Here is a 22,463-nt window from a genome sequence, read left to right as displayed (position 1 = left end):
TAATTCGTTGCACCTTTACCGCAAGCTGTGTCACAGTGGCGGTAAAGGCACCCATGGGTGCCCATTTTCCCAAAATGGCACCTGTCTTCTTTTTTTGCCATTTGTGTGCTTCTTGTCTCTTTGTGGTCTCTCCCTTGCCCTCCAGGGTGAGACATTCCTTTGTGTGATTTTTATCTTCGGCGGAAGACCTAGGTTAAGCCCACCCAGGCTCCAGAGTGCCTGTGAATGCAGGAAGTGAGGGAGGAGTCCAAAACTCCACAGCCATTTGTCTCCCAGCCTGCCTGCAAGAATCCAGTTCAAACTGGGAAGATGCCGGTCCTGAAAGGACTGCCAACCCCCCAAGCTTGAATGTTGCAAGGCTGTTTGATATCCTGGCATCCTGCATAAAAGTCTGATCCTGGAGGTTGAAGTAGTCGATTACTGGATCTGGAAGATGAAGAAAATATGGTTGAGACAATTTCCAGGGACCAGAGAGCCTGATGTGTAATCAGAGCATGCTGTTACCCTGCATTCCAAGCAACCTGGGTCTCCAGGAACAATGACCCCAACCCAGGGCCTGGTGAAATCCATTAGAGTCAAGAAGACGTGCCTTTTGAGCGATCCCACATCATGCTACAACCTTGTAGGGCTTCAATACCCCAATACCCTGGGACCTTGAGCCAGTGCACAGTGCACAGTCTTCTAAAATCTGAATTGAGCTGAAACTTTGGTGGCATAATGCAGGACATCCAGAGATTTGAATCACGTCATAAAAGTCCCCCCAGCAGAGTGCTGGATCTTGCAAGTGATGAGAATCCGACCAGCAATATTCAGTCTTCTTCTGGCTCTTGAAAAGGGCGTCAAAACCACAGAGCCAAATCCAGACACAAAGAAACTCTTGCCTGGAGCCTTCTCCATTGATCCTTGCCGCAAAATCCCTTCCAAAGGCCTGTCTTCCTTCTCCATGACAAAGTAATCCATCAACCAGGTTTTTGGCTGCAGATCCTGAAGTCTTCCTGCTGCAACTCTTCTTCTGTGCTGAGGAACTGTGTTGGCTCGGGTATTTACTTACCTTAAGCCTGCATGATTTCTGTAAAGCCTTTAGGGTGTTTTCTGTGATTGGGAGCCCTCTCGTCCAGTTCACCCAGGCCCACTGCTGGAATCCTCCTAGGGTGTCTTGTCAGTAGTCCCTGGAACCTAACTAACTCTAAAGTGAACTCTAAAGTGAACTACTTACTTGTTTGAACGGTCTTCCACCAGACCTCTGATTTTTTCTGCAATTGAACCCAATCTCCCCCTGCCTATAGCGGGCACCTAGACCACTAGGGTCCCTCTCCTGCCTCTGAGAGAACTCATGCAATAGAATAGGGAAGGAAAGTCTAAGAAAAGGATTCTGCCATGAAGAATATAACAAATGTTTTAAAGTGTACTTAACTGTGAAGGAGTTAGTTGGTAACTGTAAATCTGAGAGTGAACAAAAGTTCTTACTTACCTTGAATGTGTGTTGTTCTGAAAAGTATATGTAAGGTTGTATTTCTCACCTATGAATTCGTTGTGCCTCTTCCCAGAATTAATGCTGCTGGCTTCACTTAACTATTTTTTCCAGAATATTAGTGTGTAAATTCACCAACTGGGTCTTGCTTCCTCTGACCTGCTGTACTAGCCTGTCTAAACTAAGTCTGCCTTGGGTTTTACCTGCGTGGAATAACACTGAGTCATTCTTAAAGTGTAACATCAGGTGTTGCTTTCCCTGGTCTGTTTTATACAGAAGCTAAAATGGTCTTAAGTTTATACCTACCTTTAAGTTGCTGATAGCTCCTTCAAAAAGTAAAAAGTATACAGGTTTTACTTACCTTGGTCTGTCTTGGCCCATCCTAAAATAAGTTAGAAAGTTATTGCTTACCTTAGTCTGTGACCCACTCACCTGAAAAGCAACTGTAATTGTATATTACATCAAAAGGTCTTATTCACCTAGTATAAGTGTGCTTTATCCTGAATGTGGTTATAGGTTTCTACTGTTCCTTGAATTTGTGCTCAACTATTCAGAAAAGTATACTTGCAGGTTGGTTTACTAATTGATTCCTTAACTGAGTGTCACTGCACAACTGCTAGGGTCTACTACCCTTGTATTATTGAAAGTAATCAGAAAGTAATGTATGTTGTTACTCCCCATTAATCAGTGTGTCCTAAACCACATGTGTTTGATAAGGTCTGACTTGCCTAGACATACTGTTAGTGTTCTAAACAAGGTATATGTGTTGGTCTGTGCACCTTCAAGCATTGTGTTGTGTTTTTATAATGTGTTTATGGCTCTATGACAAAGTACTTACCCAAAAACCTAACTTGGCCCAACTGTATAGTGGTTGTGAGTGTTTCTGTTGAATTCTTGGTATACTACAATACAAATTCTTTGTACCTTCCTACAACCCTCTCGTCCTCCTAAGATAAGCCTGGCTGTTCACTCTATGCTGTTCTGTCTATGCTACCTTCATTGGCTCCCAGTGGATGCAAGGATTACATTTTAAACCCTCTGTATTGTCCACAGGGCTTTCTGGCGCCTGGGCCCAAATTACCTTCAACTATCTCTCCTTAAATACCTCCCCTCTCGAGCCCTGCGCTCCTCTACTTCTAACTCCCTCAGAATCAGCCATTTTTCAAAGAAACACACTGTGGGTAGATCTCTGTCTTCAGCTGGGGCCTCCCGTTGGAACAGCTTCCCTGCCACCTTGAAACTTGAGGAGAACCATCTCCGGTTCCAGAAGCACCTCCAGACCTTCCTCTTCGCTTCTGACTTTTCCCTTCTTCTCCCCTGCTGATCTGTTTTCTCTATCGGCACCGTGCACCTGGCCACACACTGTCCTTCGGGCCCAGGTACCTGCTCACTCCGCCACCCTTCTGCACTGCCTCCGGCCACCTCTTGCACTGGGGTATGTATATGTACCCATACAGACCCCCACCCACCTTTCTTCTGCACTTATCAGATATACCTTATCTGATCAACCTAGCCCTTGCCACTTGCTGGCTGCACAACCACTGTTTATCGCCTTTATTAATTTATTTTACTTATTAATATTTATTCTGTTTCTCTCCTCTGTTCCTCACTTTCCACCTCTCCTCTCTTCCATGCACTTACCCCCTTTTTCCCTTTCCCATGCACTTGCACGTTCTCAATTTCACTGGGCCTAGTAAGATCATTGTTTTTGTTCTCCCCTGTTCCCCTCCCTTTGCCTGGTCACGCTCTGAAACACTTGTGTACCAGTGCGATATAAATAAAATATCATATTATATCATATCATATCATACCATACACTCGGGTAGCAAGCCTTATGCTAAGAGTGGAGTCTTGTACTGTTTCATTTGAATGGTTTTGCTAAGCCCTTAGTTGGACTTCAGAAAAACTGTCCTAACAGTTAAAAATAGGGCAGGGTCAGCTGGAAGAAAATAAACATCTTACGTCTCTAGGTTTCTTTATCAAATTTTCAAATATGGAGGTGAGACTGTTTAATACATTGAAAAATACAATTATTACTTTGGTGCAACATAACTATTATTAGCACTGGGTACGTGGGCAACCAGCCAATCAGGTGGCTACAAATATGGGCTGAAACCTACAATCTCAGCTGGCATTCCAAGCCACCTGATGGCTGGTTACCCCGGCCACCATCTTCCCCCTAACGTCTGTCACCTTATTTTATTCATTTTTTCTTTCCATTTCCCACCTCCCTCCCCAACCCCACTCACCTGTTTGTTGCAGCAACTCAGGCTGCCGCGACAGCTTCCCCCTTCTCCGGCCGCCATGGAAAGTGAAGAGGTGCTCTCTATGGAGCCCCTCTTCCCTTTCCATGGCAGTCATTTTAGCACAGTATTTTCAGTCATTGAACAGGACGCGCGAGGCGTCACGTTCAATGACTAAAAATACATTTTGTTTAGCACCCTGGATTACTGCTTTGGTAACCCGGGGCGCTAGTGGCATTAAGCGCCCATTCCAAGGGCAGAAACGGGGCTTAACGCCACAGTATGGAGATTCGACACTCATTCCACTATTTCACCTATACCAATGTAAACCCATTCTGACAAACTTATAGTGAATGGAAGTACATACTATGAAACACTGAAAGTGGGTAACAGCTTTGGAGGGCTTGACTTGAAAATCTCTTTAAGGTTTACCTTGCTCAATGCCCATGTGAGTGATTTGGCCGAGAACTGGGCTTGGTATCTCTGGCTGCTCTTTATAATGGAGTAGCATTTCACTGTGTTTAAACAATATAAATGTTGAAGATTAGACTTTATTTATGGATTTAAATTAGATTTATGAGGAAATGTGTCCTTAAGTTATTAGTTTCATGAATAAGTGTGAAATATTATTTAGGGAAATAGATCTCCATTTGAAACGTTGGTGCATTCTAAGAGTATTATTAAAAGGAAATTATGGGATTATGATTTTAGGCAAATTTATACTGACCTTTTAAAGATAAAATAATTAATTAAATATTTAAAATTCTTCCCAAAGTAGAATTTTCTACAACAATATTCAAGCAAATATCCTTCTCTAGTCCACAATGGACATTTTGGGTTCTCGTATTAATATGGATAAAGAAACTTGTGGATGTATCTTATGTAAAAAGGCTGCTTTTATTAAATGCTAAAAACATCTTTTGGTTGAATGTGAAGCAGTACTGTTCCTTTTCAGTTGTTTTGTTCATTATAGTCATAATATCCATTGGGGATTTCTGGCAAAGAATGTTGAGGGGGAAACAGATATCACAATGCTAGCAGTCACTGAATTGCGTAATTGTTTGATAACAAAACTTGAAGTCATAGGAAAAGAAACAATTAACTGATTTGGTGACAATTTATTGATAGTTAATTGAAGAAGAGTTGCATTTTTACATCTCATTGTCTTAGATGGTCTGCACAGAATGGATGTTTTTGTATGTATGTTTTGACTCACAAGTCGTATGATACCAAATCCGATTCTAAAAGCTCAATAATCAGATACTAACCAAAAATGTGGAAGTCAAATTTATTTACAAGTCATTAAATTCACTGTGTTGATTTTAGTCAATGTTAGATTTCGAAACAAAAAAGTTCAAATGACCTCTAACTTTCAATGTGAGCTTACCACAGTACAACCCGGTCACCAATCTTCCAGAAATAACCATCGCGTGTGCTTGGCCGTATACTGACAACCCCATCAGGAGTGCTCCTATCAGTGCAAGAATGTTCACTACCATCATAGCTTTTATTCTGTAATGAAAAACACAAATAATAAGCAAAATAATTACACAAAACTGAGAGTCAATATAGAGGTGCAGTCACATATTACTACGCTATGGCACACATATTACTAAGCTATGACACACATATTCCCCAGACGATAACAATTGTGTTTCTGTTTATATAAATCTAGTTTAAGTTGGATGCATAAAAACATATATGTTGTGCTTTTCAAGAGCACATTACATGTTTTTGTGTAGCTAACTTAAACTAGATCATAATAAGCAGAAATAACACAGGCCATGTTATCACTTGAGAAATATGTGTGCCTTAGCGTAGGAATATGTATCTTCATAGGAGGTTTCTCCAATACACCTGTTAGGACAGTTTTTCTGAAGTCCAACTAAAAGATTTGTAAAACCATTAAACAGAGGCAGTACAAGACTCCACTCTTACTATAAGGCTGTACCACCTGAGTTCAGGGTAGCGTAAACAGAGCAGCCAGGCTTATTTTAGGACGGTGAGAGGGCTGTAGAATCAGTACAAATGAAATTGTAATACAAATGATCCAAAGAAACACTGAAACACTATGGCCCTCATTCCGAGGTTGGTGCTAGTCATGGCGCTTTTAGCGCCATGACTAGCACTAATACCGATACCGCGACTGACTTGGTGGAATGGGGACTTACCGGTCTAGTCCGACCTTGGCGGGACCGGTAAATCCCCATTTGAAAAGCCATTCCCCATTCCCATTTGAGCCCCCATAGGGCTCAATGGGAAGGGGGAAGGCGTCAATAACGGTACCGTAAATTGCAGTACCGTTATTGACCCCGATATCCCTTTGCGGGTCCCGTCCTTAACGCCTGGTAAAACCGGGCGTTAAGGGAGGGACCCGCAAAGGGACCTTGGAATAGGGCGCAAAGGGATTACCGGCACCGGTGTCATTACCGGTGCCCGGTATCCCTTTGCGCCCAGGTCGTAATGACCCCCTATGTATTGTAATAATACATGGTTCAGTTAAATACAAGTAGGCCTAGATAAATCTTGGGGGAAATAAGTACTATCACATTATATGTAACCACAATTATAAAAACTCATCACTATGCTTGAAGGTGCACAGACCAAAGCATATTACCTTATTTGCAACACTTAACAGGAGTTCTAGGGAAGTCAAAACCAATAGTTACATTTAGATTACTTTCAGTAATACCAGGGTAGTAGACCCTATCAGTTGTACCGTGAAGCTCAGCAGGAAATCACATAGTAATGTCAACTGCACAATATACTTTTCTAATCTAGTGAAACACAGATTCTAGGAAGAGTATAAACCTATAACTCTGATTCAGGATAGCACAGTTATTCTAGGAGAGTTGGACCTTGGGGTGTAATATTCAATTACAGCTGCTTTTCAGTTCACAGACTAAGGGAAGCAATAACGCTAACTTATTTTAGGATAACACAGTTATACTCAATGTAAGTAAAACCTATACAGTTTTTACAGGAGCTATAAGCAACTTAAAGGTGGTATAAACCTTTTTGTGTCTGTCTAAAACAGACCAGGGAAAGCAAAACCCAGTGGTACGCTTTATGAATGTCTCAAAGTTATTCTAGGTAGTTAAAACCTAAGACAGAAACCTATAACCACATTCAGCATAACACACACTTATACTAGGTGAGTAAGACCTTTTGATGTAATATACAATTACAGTTGCTTTTCAGGTCAGTGAGACACAGACTAAGGTAAGCAATAACTTTCTAACTTAGTTTAGGATGGCCCAAGAGAGACCAAGGTAAGTAACACCTGTATACTTTTTAAAGGAGCTATCAGCAACTTAAAGGTAGGTATAAACCTAAGACCATTTTAGCATCTGTACAAAACAGACAAGGGAAAGCAAAACCCGATGTTACACTGAATGACTCAATGTTATTCCAGGTAGGTAAAACCCAAGGAAGACTTAGTTTAGAAAGGCTATATAGCAAGTAAGGGGAAGCAAGACCCAGCTATGAAACTTGCACACTCATTTTCTGAAGGAAATAGTTGAGTGAAGCCAACAGCATTACTTTTGGTGAAGAGGCACAACCAATTCACAGGTAAAATAACCTTATTTCTACTTTTCAGAATGGCAGAACATGTCTAAGGTAAGTAATAACTTTTGTAACTGTTCACTCTCATAGTTAGTTACAAACCAACTCTTTTACAAGTAAGTAACTTTTAAACATGTATTCTCTTTTCTAGGCAAAAGTCCCAATCCTTTAAAAGTCTTTCCCTTATTCTTGGAGCATGAGTGTTCTCAGTGTCAGAAGGGGGGTTACTAAGGTCTAGTGTATAACAGGCAGTGTCAGGATAGGTTCTTAAGTAGCAAAAGTCAGAGTTCCTAAGGAAGACTGTTCAAACAGGTGAGTATTACTTTAGAGTTAGTCGAGGGTCCAGGGGCTTTACAGAAGACACCGTAGAAGGATTCCAGCAGTGGGCCTGGTTGAACTGGACGAGAGGCCTCCCAATCACAAAAAACACCCCAAAACTACACAGGAATTACAAGAGACTTAAGGTAAGTAAATACCCAAGCCAGCACAGTACCTAGCCACAGAAGAAGATTTTGCAGCAGGCGGACTTCAAGATCTGCAGCCAACAACCTGGTCAGTGGATTTGTTGCTGTGGAGACTAAAAGCAGGAACTTGGAAAGGACTTTTCAGCAGGAATCAATGGGGAAGGCTCTAGGCAACGTTTTCCTTGTGACTGTATGTGGCTCTGTGGATTTGGCGCCTTTTTAGGTGCACAGAAGAAGACAGACTATCGCTGGTCGGATTCTCATCATTTGCAACATCCAGCACTCTGCTGAGGGGACTTTTTGGAATGAAATTGTGCCTCTGGAGATTCAGCAGGACGCCCACGAAGTTTCAGCGAGATTTGTTATTTGGAAGATCATGCATCGCACAATGGCTCGATGTCCCAAGGTATTGGAGTATAGCAGCCCCGCAAGGTTACATCATGGCGTGGAATGGGTAAAAATGCAGGTCTTCTTGAGTCTAGTGGATCTCACCAAGCTCTGGGTTGGGGGTCATCATTTTCAGAGTACCCAGGTCGATTGGAATGAAGGGCTTCAGCAGGCTCTGGTTACACAGCAGGCTCTCTGGTATCTGGAAATCATCTCAGCCACTTTTCTTACATGATCTTCTTCAGTTTTGGTTCCAGTGGTCGACTACCTCTTCAGCTTCCAGGTTCGGACTTTTATGCAGAACCCCAGCCAATCAAACAGCCTTGCAACATTCAAACTTGGGGGGTTGACAATCATTTCAGGACAGCCAGCCTTCCAGTTTCAACCAGAATCTCGCAGTCAGGCTGGAAGACAAAGTGCTGCAGAGATTTAGACTCTTCCCTCACTTCCTGTCTTCACAGACACTCTGGAGCCTGGGCAGGGAGTCCACATGACTCTCGCTGAAGACAAAAATCCCACAAAGGAATTTCCCACCCTGAATGTCAGGGGAAGGAACATGAAAGGAAAAGGAACACAGAAATGTCGAAAAAACAAGTCACAACCCCTTCCCCCGCACTTTTCCCCTTCCCCCGCACTATTCCCATTCCCCTGCGCGATCTCATTATCACCTGGTCAAGTAAGATTGCTGTCTCTATCTTCCCTCTGCCCCCCCTCCCTTGCCTCGTCACGCCTTGAAACACTTGTGTATAGGCGTTACAAATGCCATATCATATCAAATCATATCAAGGGCCATTTTGGTAAACTTTGCACCCATGGGTGCCTTTACTTGGGCTGTGCAAATAGCCTGCCTTAAATGTGCACCAAATTAATAAAAGGTATCACAGCCACCACCCATTAAAGGTAAGTTTGTCCTTGTAACATAAATGTTACATTTAAAATAAGAATGAGGATACACAGTATCTCCCCAGCACTCCACATAACGTGTGGGGTGCTGGTCTCACTTACTAAAATGTAAAAGGGATCCAAAGATCCTTTATACCCTTGGGAACTGTAGTCCTCACAAGATTAGCCAGAGAAAGTTAAAAGAGTAGCCCCGAATGCAACCCGGCAACAACAGGCACTTATAGAGTCTTAAAATTGACACCCATAAAAAGAGTAAAAGATTCTGTGAGTGTGGGAAAAGGTTGCAGCTCAAAGAGGTATAAGGAAAAATAATCCACCAGTAAAATAAAAAATTTCTGGAGTTGACACAGGTCAGGAAGATTTATCATTACTATGAAAATCTTACCTAACAAAACCATCACTAAATCCCCTGCTTACATAACTTGACATAATGCCTTCTGAGCTTTCCATATACTTGTACCCAGATGTAGCTGTCCATCTGCTCCTGCCAACATTCCTTTGGCCTGAGACAAGCACACTAGGGGTACTAACAGCTACCCAAATTACACTTGCTTGTCATAAAGTCTTATAAATTGCTAAGTGTCCCCAATGAGGCTGATACACCCGATATCACCCAGCCAGTCATGGTCTCAGAGTTATGCATGTCTTTCATTTCTGTGAAAAAAGGCCAACACAAAAAAGCCCTTCTAGTCTTATTCCCTTAGACTTCTTTCCTGTAATTATTAATTAATTAATTAATAACCCCTCCCCCCACCCAAATCTCTATTCCACAGAGTCCTAGAATCTCCTTGCATGTATTGTTTACCCTTGGGTTTGGATGTCGAGCCATATTTTTAAATGGCCGGGCCCCTTCTACAGAGAAAATATAAAAGGTGAGGGAATTGAATGGTGCCAATGGCAATCACCAGTGGTTATGAAGTCCTACCTCAAGCATGTTCATCTATTACTTTCTTAATTTCATTCAGCTTTATTACGATATAATATATCAAAAACTAACCACGTCAACATGACATCATCAATACAGTAAAACAAGATTAAATATACAGTCCATTCCATGCAAATATATAAAAACGGACCACATCGATCCACAACATCCCAATTTAAACGTCCATCATCATAAAACCGACATTGTTGGTGAAAGCCATTTACAAATGGGATACAATGCATACTGGATCATACCAAATATCAGTGTATATAAAAAAGAGTGCAAGCTAAAGTGCAGTGGTGCTTCTGGCTGGTCTCACGTGGCCACAGGAGAAGACAAATGTTGTTGCCACTCTTATACAAGGGATACATGGTAAAGGTGTTGCCAGAGTCTACAACAGTAACACATACAATAGTTACACCCATATCACCCTCAAAAGGAAATCCCAGGTTATCCATTAGACTTATCCAAGGTCAGTTTGCACTGCCTCCTGGACCATGCCTGTGTTAAGTATTTGGTGGTGCAGAAGACAACAAACCCATCTGTGGGGGAACAACATGGCTTCTCGCGAGGTCCTAACCTGCAATATGTTCAAGAGGGAGCTCAAGAATCTTTTGCTTACGTGCAGATACACAGGACAAATTAAAAGAAAATGCACAACAGACTCCAGCGAGTGCCCTCGTGCCAGGCAAGCAGCTGGAGCACTCTGGTTTCACGTGTTAGTAAGACCAGCCAATGGGAGTTTACCACACCGTAGTTTCTGGTATAGGCCTCTGGCAAATTTCGGCTTTTCATAATCCAGGTATGGTTAATAATCAAAAGAAGACTTCATAGCACAGAAGCGTGATAGAGTGGCAGATTGACTAATGGCAGTTAAAACATCCCTCTCCTGTTTGGTTTTAAGTGCTTCCTTAAAGGAGGCCTTATCGCTGCTGATGATGTAGTAATTCTGTTTTTTAGGATTATTTTCTGTTTTGTGTGCAGACTTTATTTGGCTAAAACACATTAAAGCATATATAAATAAATAAATAAATAAATAGTAAGCCAAGTAAGGGTAAAGTCCATATTCTCACTCAGTAGTAAAGAGGCCTTGCCTTACAGTATGACTCCACTCGTGTCATGTCAGTGTCCATGTATACGGGTAGATTAGGGGCACTGAAGGGCAAGCCCAGGATATTTTTTAGAAATGTATTTTCGGCAATCGACAGACTTTGGCAAGTCTTACAGCCCCACAACTCTGCACCGAATGCTGCAGCCTGTCTGGCCTGCGCCCAGTAGGCCTCAAGTGAGACCCTAGCCACTCCATTCCCATGCTCATCGGTAAAGTGTGCCAGAGCCCCACTATATAACTGCTTAAGGTGACTCCATCTTTGATAATTTGGCTTTCCCATTTGCAATTTGATGTGACCCTAGGAGCCAGGTAATCATACTCCTCTATGCTTTCAAATGGCCCATTCTTCAGCTCTAAGTTCATGGCTTTCCTTGACTTCTGTCTACTGCCCCGAAAAATGAGAGCTTTTTGGTCTGCTTGAGTGTGAAGAGGGCCAACAAGATGTGGGTCCTTGACTCGCTGTGCTTGAGGCATTTCACAGATGAGCCCCAATAGAGCAGTGAGACTGGGCAGGTATAACATAGCCAAGCATTTGGACTTATTGCTTCCCTCGAGATTGAGCGTCAAGATGTATGTGTGCGTTGTTTGCCATTTTCTATCAAAACAATAGTGTGCAGTGCTGTCCATAGGGCTTCTTAGTGGTTAAGAACTGTATAAAGCATTTCAATGCAGCACTTTTTCTGTTTCCTATTTACCATACTTGTGAAGAGGCCACAGTGAACTACAGCAGAATTTATCCGGGAAATGTCTAACTTTTAAAGATATTCCTAAATGACATGTTATCTAAGACCTTTCATCAAGCAGGCAAATATTCAATACATGTGACCCTCTAATTATCTTTCTGGGGTTCACTATTACAGCCTGATAGTTCAGTGCAGCAACTTGATCGCTTTTTCATTTCAGAAAACTCGTGGTTCCTTTCTTCACATATATGATTGCACTTGGCCTGGGACGGCTTTATGTCACAACAAGACAAGACACCTTCGAGTGCGACACAATCAGGGGGGATCACCAGATAAGCATAAAAGCAACACAAGTAGAATTGTTGCAAGGGGAAGTGTGGAATACCAAGATGCCATTTTGCTTAGGATATGAAAGGAAATGATCCCAGACACACCTGCTCTGATACTTAGTTGCTGTCAACCAGAGTAAAGATTAACCAGTTCACAACCCACCTTATTACTACAAAGTGGGTAATTAGAATATAATTGCATGGGTAAATCTGCTGATTATCTCTATTCGTCTCCAAATGAGCAATTTACACATATTTCAGATGTTAATCTCAGGCTGTGAATCATGTGACCTTCTTAATAAGACAGTACATAGGCAGCAGGAAAATGTTCGTCTTTCAGATGTAAAAGTCACTGGCACGACATCATCAGTAGAGGTCAACTATCATCAACAAAGTGAAGCTCATTAATACCTTCCTAATTTGTCCGCAATCCATCCGACAAAGAATGAGGAAACCATTCCACCAACAGAAAAGATGGACACGGACAAGGACCAGTATGTAGTGACCGAGGGCAGGAGTGGCAGCTCGTCAGTTTCGTTGAAGTTTGCACTCCTTTCAAGCGGTTCACCCCTCAGCTCGCGGTCATAGTGTCTCTCTATTATCTGCAAGAAGAAAGGCACGACTCAACAATCAATACACAAACACAGATTCAGCGTTTTATTTAAATGACTAATGCACCAGTTGAAGGCCTACAGATCCCTGCGTGTTATGTCCTAGCTGGAGGAGATTACAGATGGGCATTGGCAGATAAGGACTGATGTAAAACTTGAGCACTTATGAAGTGGCTGCTGGGAGCGGAGTGGTCCGCCAGCACTCTGGCCACTAGTCTTTTCCTCCGTGCACGGGTCCTTTTCCTTTAAGAACCAAATTGCACAGAGGGGGCCACGTCCATTTGCACTTCTTTGCAAAAGGTACATGCACGTGTAATTTGAAACCTTGCCATCGCATGGAGGAAACCAAACTGAAGCACACAGGCGAAATTGACTAAACACTTTGCTTTTCCACTGACTGTGTGGAGGAGTGTAAATGCCTCCAGCAATTAACGCTAGTGGGTGGCATTTACAATGGATTACAATTAAACCAGCCTGCTATTCGCAGGTGAAAATGGCAAGCAACTCCAAAGGTTAATGCAGTATGAAAAGAGACGTGGTGTTAAAGCATGCATCACTCTGTGCGGCAGCAGGGAGGCATGACAGACACATATTGTACATTCAGTGCCCCCACTCACCTCAAAACAAAAATAATATCCCAGGAAATGTCTTTACGACTGTATTAACACCTTCTTTAATGGTCTGTGGGAATTGAAAATTGAACCCCAGTTATTCTGTTTATACTTCTGGGAGTTTCTTTTGTCAAGACAAACTGCTCTTTCTCTAGAGGTTTGACAAAGATCTCCATCAATATCAGTCTTGCCAGAGCCTATCCATTTGCCTTGTCAGATACAGCTGGGCTCTATCCTGTACCCATCGAATTCTTGGCAATGTAGTTTCTGTCTGTCTGACTGATCAATATACTGCATGTGAAGCTTTTTCTTCATGCATATGCTTCTATATATCACTTTGCATTATGTGATGACTGCTGCTGCAGATTTTAGGCCTTCCAGGGAACAGGCAAACACGCAACAGCCAAGAGGAACCATGCATTATTTTTGGCCCCTGCATCACTTTGTTTTAGACTATTGCAAACCGGTGGCTGAGGAGCTGGGAACATGGGAATTCTCCAGTCAGAGCTAACTGACGTCACCCGAGGCATATCAAAGAAAATGTGTTTGCAAGTTTAACATTCAACATTCAAGACTATCAATTTCACAATGAAGATAACAATCTCAACTCACTTTGTTTTAAACCAGACACTTGAATGTATTGTTTTTTTACAAACATGGGCTAATGTTCATTAGTTCTACACCTAACAAAGTTCAGACATTAATATTACGCTAAATGATTGCCCTTTCATTCACAGTCACAGTCCAACTAAACAGACTTCATTCATCCATATTTGACAAGAAATCGAAACTAGTAATGCATTTTTAGCTTATTTGCAAAGACAAATAAATTGAAAAAAATATCCATTTTTTTCTTCTTTATATTAACTGATATTTCATTTTTTTATTCCTCTGGAATGTTGGCGTGCCTGTGTCCTGGACCGCAAATCACACTCTCCGCCTTGGGGCAACCTTGCATATCAGTATTAGGTAGGATGATGTGAGAACCTTGTGCTGAGGAAAACCCCACTATATGTCTTTTTGCAATAGGGAGTTATTATGTTGTGCAAAATCCAGACTAAGCTGTAAGGGTGCGGAAGCAAGGCTCAGACACAATGGCGGCATGTTTTGGGGTACAAACCTTTATCTATTAATAAAGGGGTGGAAAAATGCCTCTCTATCCCTAAACGTAGGAGGGGTTTCCTTACATCAAAACAAACTAGTGAAACTGTCAGGAAGTCCAAAACTAAATAGTCAGTCACTGTCGTGTTTCAAACCTACCCCAGCCCTTATCACTAATAATCTTAGGTGAGTGTGCAAGGATGATCTGTTCCCGAAGTAAAAAAGTGTTCTCTGTTTTTTCAATCAACACTCTTCTGGCTCTTCTGGCTTTTCTTATATTTCTTTATTTATATTCAGGGTCCCAGACCCTCCTATTCATGACCTTTGGTTTGGGCGCGGATCCCAGACTTGCACAGCTGCGTTGCCTCCACCTGATTCACTCTCCTGCCAAGTATGCAACATATAAGTCAATCAGGCTCCCAGACCCTCTGCTTCGTACTTTCAATTTGAGTGTGGGACCCAGATATGCACATCTTTTTTGTACAGGCTTGGTCTACTCTCCTGCCAAGTGTAGAAGTCACTCGGGGTCCCAGCCCCTCTTATTCTTGCTTTATACCAGTTCCCCAGACCTCCTCCTACTCCTAGGCAGCCTGCATGCCTGTTCTCTTCCTTATGACAGGTTTCCTTGGTTCTTGGGTACCTGCGTCCCTCTGCGAGGCACCGGCGTCCCTCTGCGTGTCCCAACGGGGTCTGCAGAGGCTCTGCAGTCTCACAACACTTCCTTTCCTCTCCTTACGTCTCCCCCTGCTGCTCATTGCAGCTGCTTTCCTGCATGGCTCCCGCTGTTCCACCTGCGAGGAACGCTCTCTCTCATCGGCTCACCAGCTGAACTGATTTGGAATTCCTGTGTAGGGTAGTGTATTTTATTGAGCCAATCAACTGTGGTAAGAGCTAGACCGCTCACTCTGCTTCTCAAAGTTAATCCTTGACCTTCCAATGATCATCTTCTTCCCAGTACCAGTTTCTAGATTTTGGGCCTCATTATGAGATTGGCAGTAACCCTGTAACACTGAATCCAGCACCTGACTTCCTGGTGCCACCGGGACATTACAAGTCCCGGCGGCGCGGGAAGTCAGGCGCCGGATTTTGTAAGTCCCCATTCCCAGGCACCAGATTTTGCAAGTCCCCATTCCCATGGAGTCCATACGACTCCATGAAAGTGGGGAGACGGAAGCACCGGCACAGTTGCTACTGGTGCCGGTGCTTCCGTGACGGATCTGTGTACTGGAGCCACTGCGCCCGCCAGTGTCAGACCTGTCGGACACAGCAGCCCAGCAGGCAGACTCATAGTTTGGTGGAAAACAAGGGTGCCGGTGAGTTTACTGGCACCCTTCTTTCCAGATTGCCACACTTTTAATGAGACCCTATGTGGGAAACGCTTTGTGTCTTTTTTTTGTCAGCCTTCCGATGTTTGTTGCTTTGTCTGATTTGGCAACGCAATACATTAACCCTATCTGGAGGGGGCAAGGAGGATTTAGGGTTGAGTGTACAGGGGAGGGGGATCATATTCTCTGATAATGGTCGTCCCTAACCCCATAGATGGATTCCCTCCCTTGTGATCCACCCTCAGTGCACCACCCCCAGGGGGACTATTGTACTGTGGACAAACCGCCCTGGCCCCATGAGAATGGTCTTCCCTTAGGGGGGAAAGGACGACATCCTCAGAGTTGTCACAGCGTTCAAAGTTAGACTACTTCTATATGTCCCCATATAACTATCACATATCTTCATTTTTAACCTGTATCGATATTCTTTCAAAACTCAATAGAATGTAGTAAAAATAAATAAAATGACTGATGCCACTGTTAAAAAAAAACTAGATTTTAGACAAAGGAATTGACAGACTCTAGCGTGGGTCTTAAGATTTCATTGTTGGTTGCTGTTGTAGACTTTTTTAGTTTGATTATTGATAACTATTGGAGAAAATGAAAAAAAGTATTTAGAGCAAGGACACTTTAAATAATACAAAAAAAATCAATTTTGTGGGTTCTCTGGACCCACTTTGTGTGTCGCTTCAACTGTCTGCTTTCTTTTAACTGGCTTCTTGGGGTTTTTCACTTTGATAACCCCTTTTTCCGGTGTGCTTCCCTAGTCACCCATATTGCTACCAGGCCAGAGGTGCTTTTTAAGCCTCTAATAAGGTCCCATGGTGATTCTATCACCCTACAAGTGTGTTGGCTTCCCTGGGACCCACTAATGTTTACAAGATTAATAGTCCAATGCACCAGTGAAAAGGCATATGGTGTACGAATGCCTTTTTCTTGTCCCACCCGTGATCATTTAGTGTTGAGATATATCTTCCTCTGTGTGTAGACCAACACAAGATGCAGGTTTTGACACTTTTTATTGGTCTAACAGTTAAAAAGGTATAAACACGTGCATCTTGTGTGATTTTAAAGGCGGACTAATATGGCGTCAAACATATTTGTGCACTTCAAAATGGATACCCAAACCCACCGGATACACTGCCACATATGCCAAATGAGTAGAAAGGATGCCCAGCTAGACAGCGATCAGTCCAATAAAGGTATCCTTACATTCATCTTGTGCGATATTAAAACTGCAACTAACATGGCATCAGTCTTTTCTGTGTGGCCATGGCACAAGCCTAAATTCTCTGTTATGCTGATATAGACTCACCCTCAGCTCACATATGCACCCACAAGAGGGGCGTAAACTGGGTTAGCCTGGTTACCTTCCGTAGGCACACCCACAAGGCAACCAGTGCGGGTGGGCCTGAGTGTTTGGTGGTTTTTAAGGCCATCCTGTTTGGCTAGACAGCAAAACATGTTTGTGCCTGCCTTCTGTGTGATTAGAGTGCTGGCTAAGGTGAGCCCCTGAGGGAATGTGTTTATCCAGTGGAGACCATGTCCATTCCTCAGCGAGTCTTACCTAAATTGCTTGAGGATTGTGATGAGGATGGGTTACTACATTAGAGGACCTGTTTTGGCAATACTGGCTGCACACTGGTTCCTGTGTCCTTGCCCCAGTTTCTTGTTAAGGTTGCTGGAGGCCCATCCTGGGCTTCTCCTCATACTATGTGTAGCCTTCCTTGCTGGCTAGAATGACTGTCCGTTAGGAAAGATGTTCTTCTTGATGCTTTCCTTCCATAGACTTCTAGGAGACACCCTTTCTTTGTGCTTTGTTTAGAACTCTGACCTCACTTGTTGGAAGTAAGGAAAAGCTTCTGCTTAACTTCACTTGGCCTTTTGCTCATTGTTATGGTGGAACTGATTAGTTCATAACGCTATCAGAAGTGAAACACTATGTCTCTCTTCATGAATTCATGAATTTCTTGTATTGTTCCAATTGCACATCAGCAGAAAGTGAAGTGCGATTAGGATACTTTGTATCCTTATAATGTTTTGGTAATGGTATTTTGGTTACCTTTACAATGTGCCTAGGAGGAGCAGGTGCCAGCAATAATTTTGTAACTGTTTTTGTAAAATTGCACCCGTGCAATTTTTCATTTCCTGCAAAGGGGTACTGAAGGTGGCTAGCACACTAAGATAGCCATGCCACAATGTTTGCACTTGTCCTTTGGCCCTGTTGTTCTTTGGTTTTTGTCCTGCCTTCTCAAGTCATGAAATGCCATATATGGAATGCCCTTTAACGGGGAAAGCTTCTGCCGGCAAAGGGGCGGTTGGTGTGTGAGCGCAAATGTGGGGTTGGGACTATCAGGTCCCAGTACACATCCATGTGCCTGAATGATTGTTGCAGATGCTATGGCCAATGACTATCCATGATTGGATAGCCACTGACAGTTTGAATGGTCCAGATCCTTACCATTGGTGGGCTTGGCGAGCTCCCAGCTCAAACCTGGATAAAAGGAGGGGTCGAACATTCATTTGACATATCCTTATTGGAGCCAAATCCTCTACGAAGAGGAGCAGCCCATAACAACCTGAGGATGACACCTGCAGCTGACCAGTACCAATTCCAGTGAAGTCGCAGTGAATCCCTGCTCCTCTTTGTCTTTGTCTTCTGCTGTACTTGCCTGGAACCAGTTCCAACTACGAGGCTGGCTGTCCTGAATGGACAGTCACAACCCACAGTTTGAATGGTGCATGGGTGCTGATTGGCCGGGTACCTGTATAAGAGGCATGGATCCTGAGGCAGAAGACAGACAGGCTGACCACTGAACTGAAGAATCAATGAGGAAGAAGAGGAGAGACGTCCACAGCCCCTTCCAGACAACCGGAGATGCCTTTGGAGTAATCACTGCGGTCCGACACCTTATTCCAAGCAGCAGGAGACCTCTGAAGAGGATAACTCTCTCCCTTAGACTGTTGGGTCCTATCAGGCTTAAGACAGCCTGCATTTCGAGCCATCCCACTATGAGCTGTGACCTTCACAGGCTGCAAACCGTCAATACACTGGGACCTAAGGACATTGTGCAGTTCATCACCTTCCAAAGATCGAATCCTCCAAAACTTTGGTGACCTCCTTTTGGATCTCCATAGGCAAGATTTGACTCCCTGAAGTCCCCTCACCAGAGTGCTAGACGAAGAAAGCGAGACAAATTTACCAGGCGATAACCATTTTTCACTGGTGCTTTACAAAGGGCGCCAACACCACAGAACCATAAAGAATCCTTTGTCCAGAGCCTTTTCAATTAACTGCTGCTGCAAGATCCATTCCAGTGTCCCTTCTTTCGTATGCCTGACCAAGAATCCAGTGACCGGGTCTGCTGCAGCTGCATCGGGGGGGCATCGTCTGCATCCGCTTCTTCACGTCTAAGGTACTGCGAGACTCAGACTGGTAGAATTTACCTAGAGTTGCTCTGCTGCTCTTGTGTTGCTGGAGTGGTGATTTGTGTGTTTGGGAGTTCGCCCATCTACATTTGCCCAGGCCCAATGCCTTTGTGCCTTCAGGGAGCTTTACCCAAGGTCCCTGAATCGTTTCCCAACAAAGCGTGTTACTAGCTTGCTACTGAAGACTTTGTAGAGGAGCAGACATGCACATCCACAGGAGATCCTACCCCCCTACCTCCCCTGTTTTGGAGACATGAGACCGTGCCCTGTCTAATACCAGCAATTGTACCAATACTGCAGCAAGTATTCGGAAGATGGTATCCATTGAGATGACAATATCAAATATACCCTGGAGTTGATGACAGCCTACAGGAGAAGATCCCTGAAGGAATATGAGAAAGAGCTAAGAACATGGACTGATGACATCATAAGGAAGTGTGCACAAAGTCCTGAAATACTGAATGAAGACAATGTATGAATCCTAGAGGAGAAATGATGAAGTAAAGACTCAAGTGAACCTTACAAGGGTAAAAAAAAGTAGATTACACTTTAGAAAGTGCTGCAGAAATCAGATGTATAAGGAATGTACATACGCTGAAATGCAAGATAGATTGAGTCATTGTATAGGCTAGCTACAAGTAGTGAATAGAATGTAGGCTGAGCCTTCATTGTACAAAAACTGGACATTGGTATCATGAAATAAGTAAGCAAAGAAATCATGAAGAGAAAATGGAAGGCTGTGTCGCAGTAGAATAGCAGGTGGTTGGTGTTGCATTGGGAGGCTGTCTGGCCTGAAGTCAAAAATTGAGAAGTCGAGATCAGCTATCTACCCTGAAGAGGAACATGTGTGTGGAGGATCAATCCTCTCACATTAAGGTGCAAGAAAGAACACAGAAGATGCCACGTCTTAATACATTAAAGCATTGAAAAGCTTACAGAACAAACTGAATTTTGGTCTCTTGTCATGTGAGTCAAGGATGAAAATAGGGCTTGATCTTGGAGTTCCAGACATGATAGCGAGCGCCCTCACTCCTGTTGCATTCCTAGGACAAGAATACTCTGCAAGGCCAAGTACAAAGAGAATTTCATGGCAGAAGGCATGGATGAAAAGAGATGTTGGGCTAATTGGGTGATACAGCAGCTTCATGTCCTATATACTTGCACCTGGGTATTGGGTTACATGCTTCTAATTGAACCAAATGTTTCAGACATGGCACAAGTATGCCAAACCAATTGTATTAGTGCATATAACGAAGGACCTTATAGCTTGAAAAACCAATGATGCACTGTGTAACTGATTTTTCTTAAAATGACACGTATGAAGAGGTAGTCATAAGTTGCCCACCTGATATCGGACAGCCAATAACAAACTTAGCTCCTATATGATTGTATATTTAAATGTGTCCTTAACCAATCCCAACCCTTGATAGGTTTTTTTTAACTACTGACACTTAGCATGGCGTCATTCTGACACAGAAAGAATTATATAATTGTTTTTCATGCGGAAATCAGCGAATGAGCAAACATCCGTTGATGTTCGTTGTAACCTTCCTGTTTTAGATAATTGCTCATAAAACAGCAACTTGCCATCTTCTTGAGTTTGTCTGGTTATTTGGACTCAGAATTATTCTGGTGTAATCCCATCCAGTAACAGATGCACGTTTCTAAGGACCATACGCTCAACTTACTCTGGATCCTTTGACTTTCACCAGCTTGTGCTTTGCTTGTTTGACCGTCTAATTTGACCCTGAGACACTCATAACTAGATAGGGATGGTCTACTAAATGCTAAGATCACTGTGTAATTATTACATGTATTAACCTGCTTGATGCTGGTCTTGTTTCATCTCTTTTGACCTGGACCAGATATTCTGAAAGCTATTTACAAAACTGTTATACTTACCTTTGAATTGCTTCCTGCCATTCTACAAGTATTACAACAGTGATTTACTTATGGTATAAATTGTATTAGTTGTTCTAAGTTACTTAATGTGTGTTTATAGTACTTACCTTTCTGAAGAATCACATTTACCTTAGTGCAGAGGTCGCCAAACAGTCGATCGCGGGCGACTAGTAGCTCGCCTGAGCCTTTTCAGTCGCACGTGCTGAAGATACTGAAAAATAAACATTTTCCTAAGCAATATTATTTAATGGTGTGTTTTTCAGCTATTTTTCATGCCCAGGATCGAACCCTGGTCGTCCCAATTGTGGTTGTGGGCGGAGAGCTTGGCTGCTGTGCCACTTGGAGCTGCTTGTAAATCGACTGACAGATGTCAGTATAACGTTCTGCTTCTGCAGACCTCCTGTAGTACCACTGTTGGCCTTGTGCGCCCCCACTACACTGTCTTGCTTAAGCAAGCTGCTCTTGTTTGCCAGAGATGTTGGAGGGGCTAGGGCAGGATCAGGATCATTGTGACCACGCAATGAAAATATCACAGTAGCACTGCCGCTCGCCTTGAAATGTTCAAAATAATATTTAAAAAAATGTGCAATTTCTTTCATGTTGCTTTTTTCCAAATTCCACACTGTACATTTCCACTTTAAATCACTTCCATGACACAGGTACACCCACTTTTAGTACATTAAGCGATCCATAGGCACGCTGTAAAGTAGAAGCCTACCAGGGTAGCTCAGCAGGTTGTCAGACCGATGCTGAGATGTTATATATTCAAAACTACAGGTTGTTAATCGTATTACTTTTTGCAATGCCTTATAAAAAAAGTGCTATACAATGTGTTTGGCCAGGGTATGGGTTAGGCTGGTTGCTTGCTTATATTCAGGGCTGAGGTGGGGATATTTCTGCCCCTGTAGTGAAAATCCATGAACCCACAGTTTAATTTCCTAAAAACTGCTATCAGCATAACAGAAGCATTTATTTGTGATTAACCAGTTTGACAAGCATATAATATCTTTATAGATATAACTTGTGCTAAAACACAAAGGGGCACACAAATAATGATAATGATGTGTTATTTATATAGCACCTTAATCCAAAGCGCTTTACAGAGCACATATTTACATACAATATCACCCAACCGAAATTGGTATTCATTTATCAACCTTAGAAAGATGAAAGGCTGAGTTAGCCTTGCCGGGATTCGAACCTGTGACCTACAGATCACGCTCAGATAGCAGCAGCGAGCGCTCAACCCGCTCAGCTATCTTACCGGCAAATAACAGAGTATGTGTGGTGTCTGACAAAAAAAACATTTCAAAGAAAACTTGTGAACGCAAGCAGCATTTTTCAATTTGGAAATACCTTTTGTTTTTTCTATGGAAGTGCGAAATGCACATTTGGAAAGCA

General features: G+C 42.8%; 1 protein-coding gene across 1 annotated transcript in view; it reads right to left on the bottom strand.

Moving 5' to 3' along the window:
* Positions 1-22,463, bottom strand: part of SLC2A2 (solute carrier family 2 member 2) — a 291,893-nt gene that overhangs the window by 213,883 nt on the left and 55,547 nt on the right. Inside the window, exons 3-4 of the mRNA XM_069618757.1 lie at positions 12,495-12,685; positions 5,102-5,226 (exon numbers count right to left, since the gene is read on the bottom strand). Of these exons, the coding sequence (XP_069474858.1) occupies positions 5,102-5,226; positions 12,495-12,685 (316 nt within the window). The remainder of the gene's footprint in view (positions 1-5,101; positions 5,227-12,494; positions 12,686-22,463) is intronic.

Source organism: Ambystoma mexicanum, chromosome 10, assembly GCF_040938575.1.
Source record: "Ambystoma mexicanum isolate Mex_15411 chromosome 10, UKY_AmexF1_1, whole genome shotgun sequence".
Classification (NCBI taxonomy): domain Eukaryota; kingdom Metazoa; phylum Chordata; class Amphibia; order Caudata; family Ambystomatidae; genus Ambystoma; species Ambystoma mexicanum.
The sequence above is the reverse complement of the archived record's forward strand: the minus strand, read 5'-3'. Positions and strand labels throughout refer to the sequence as shown.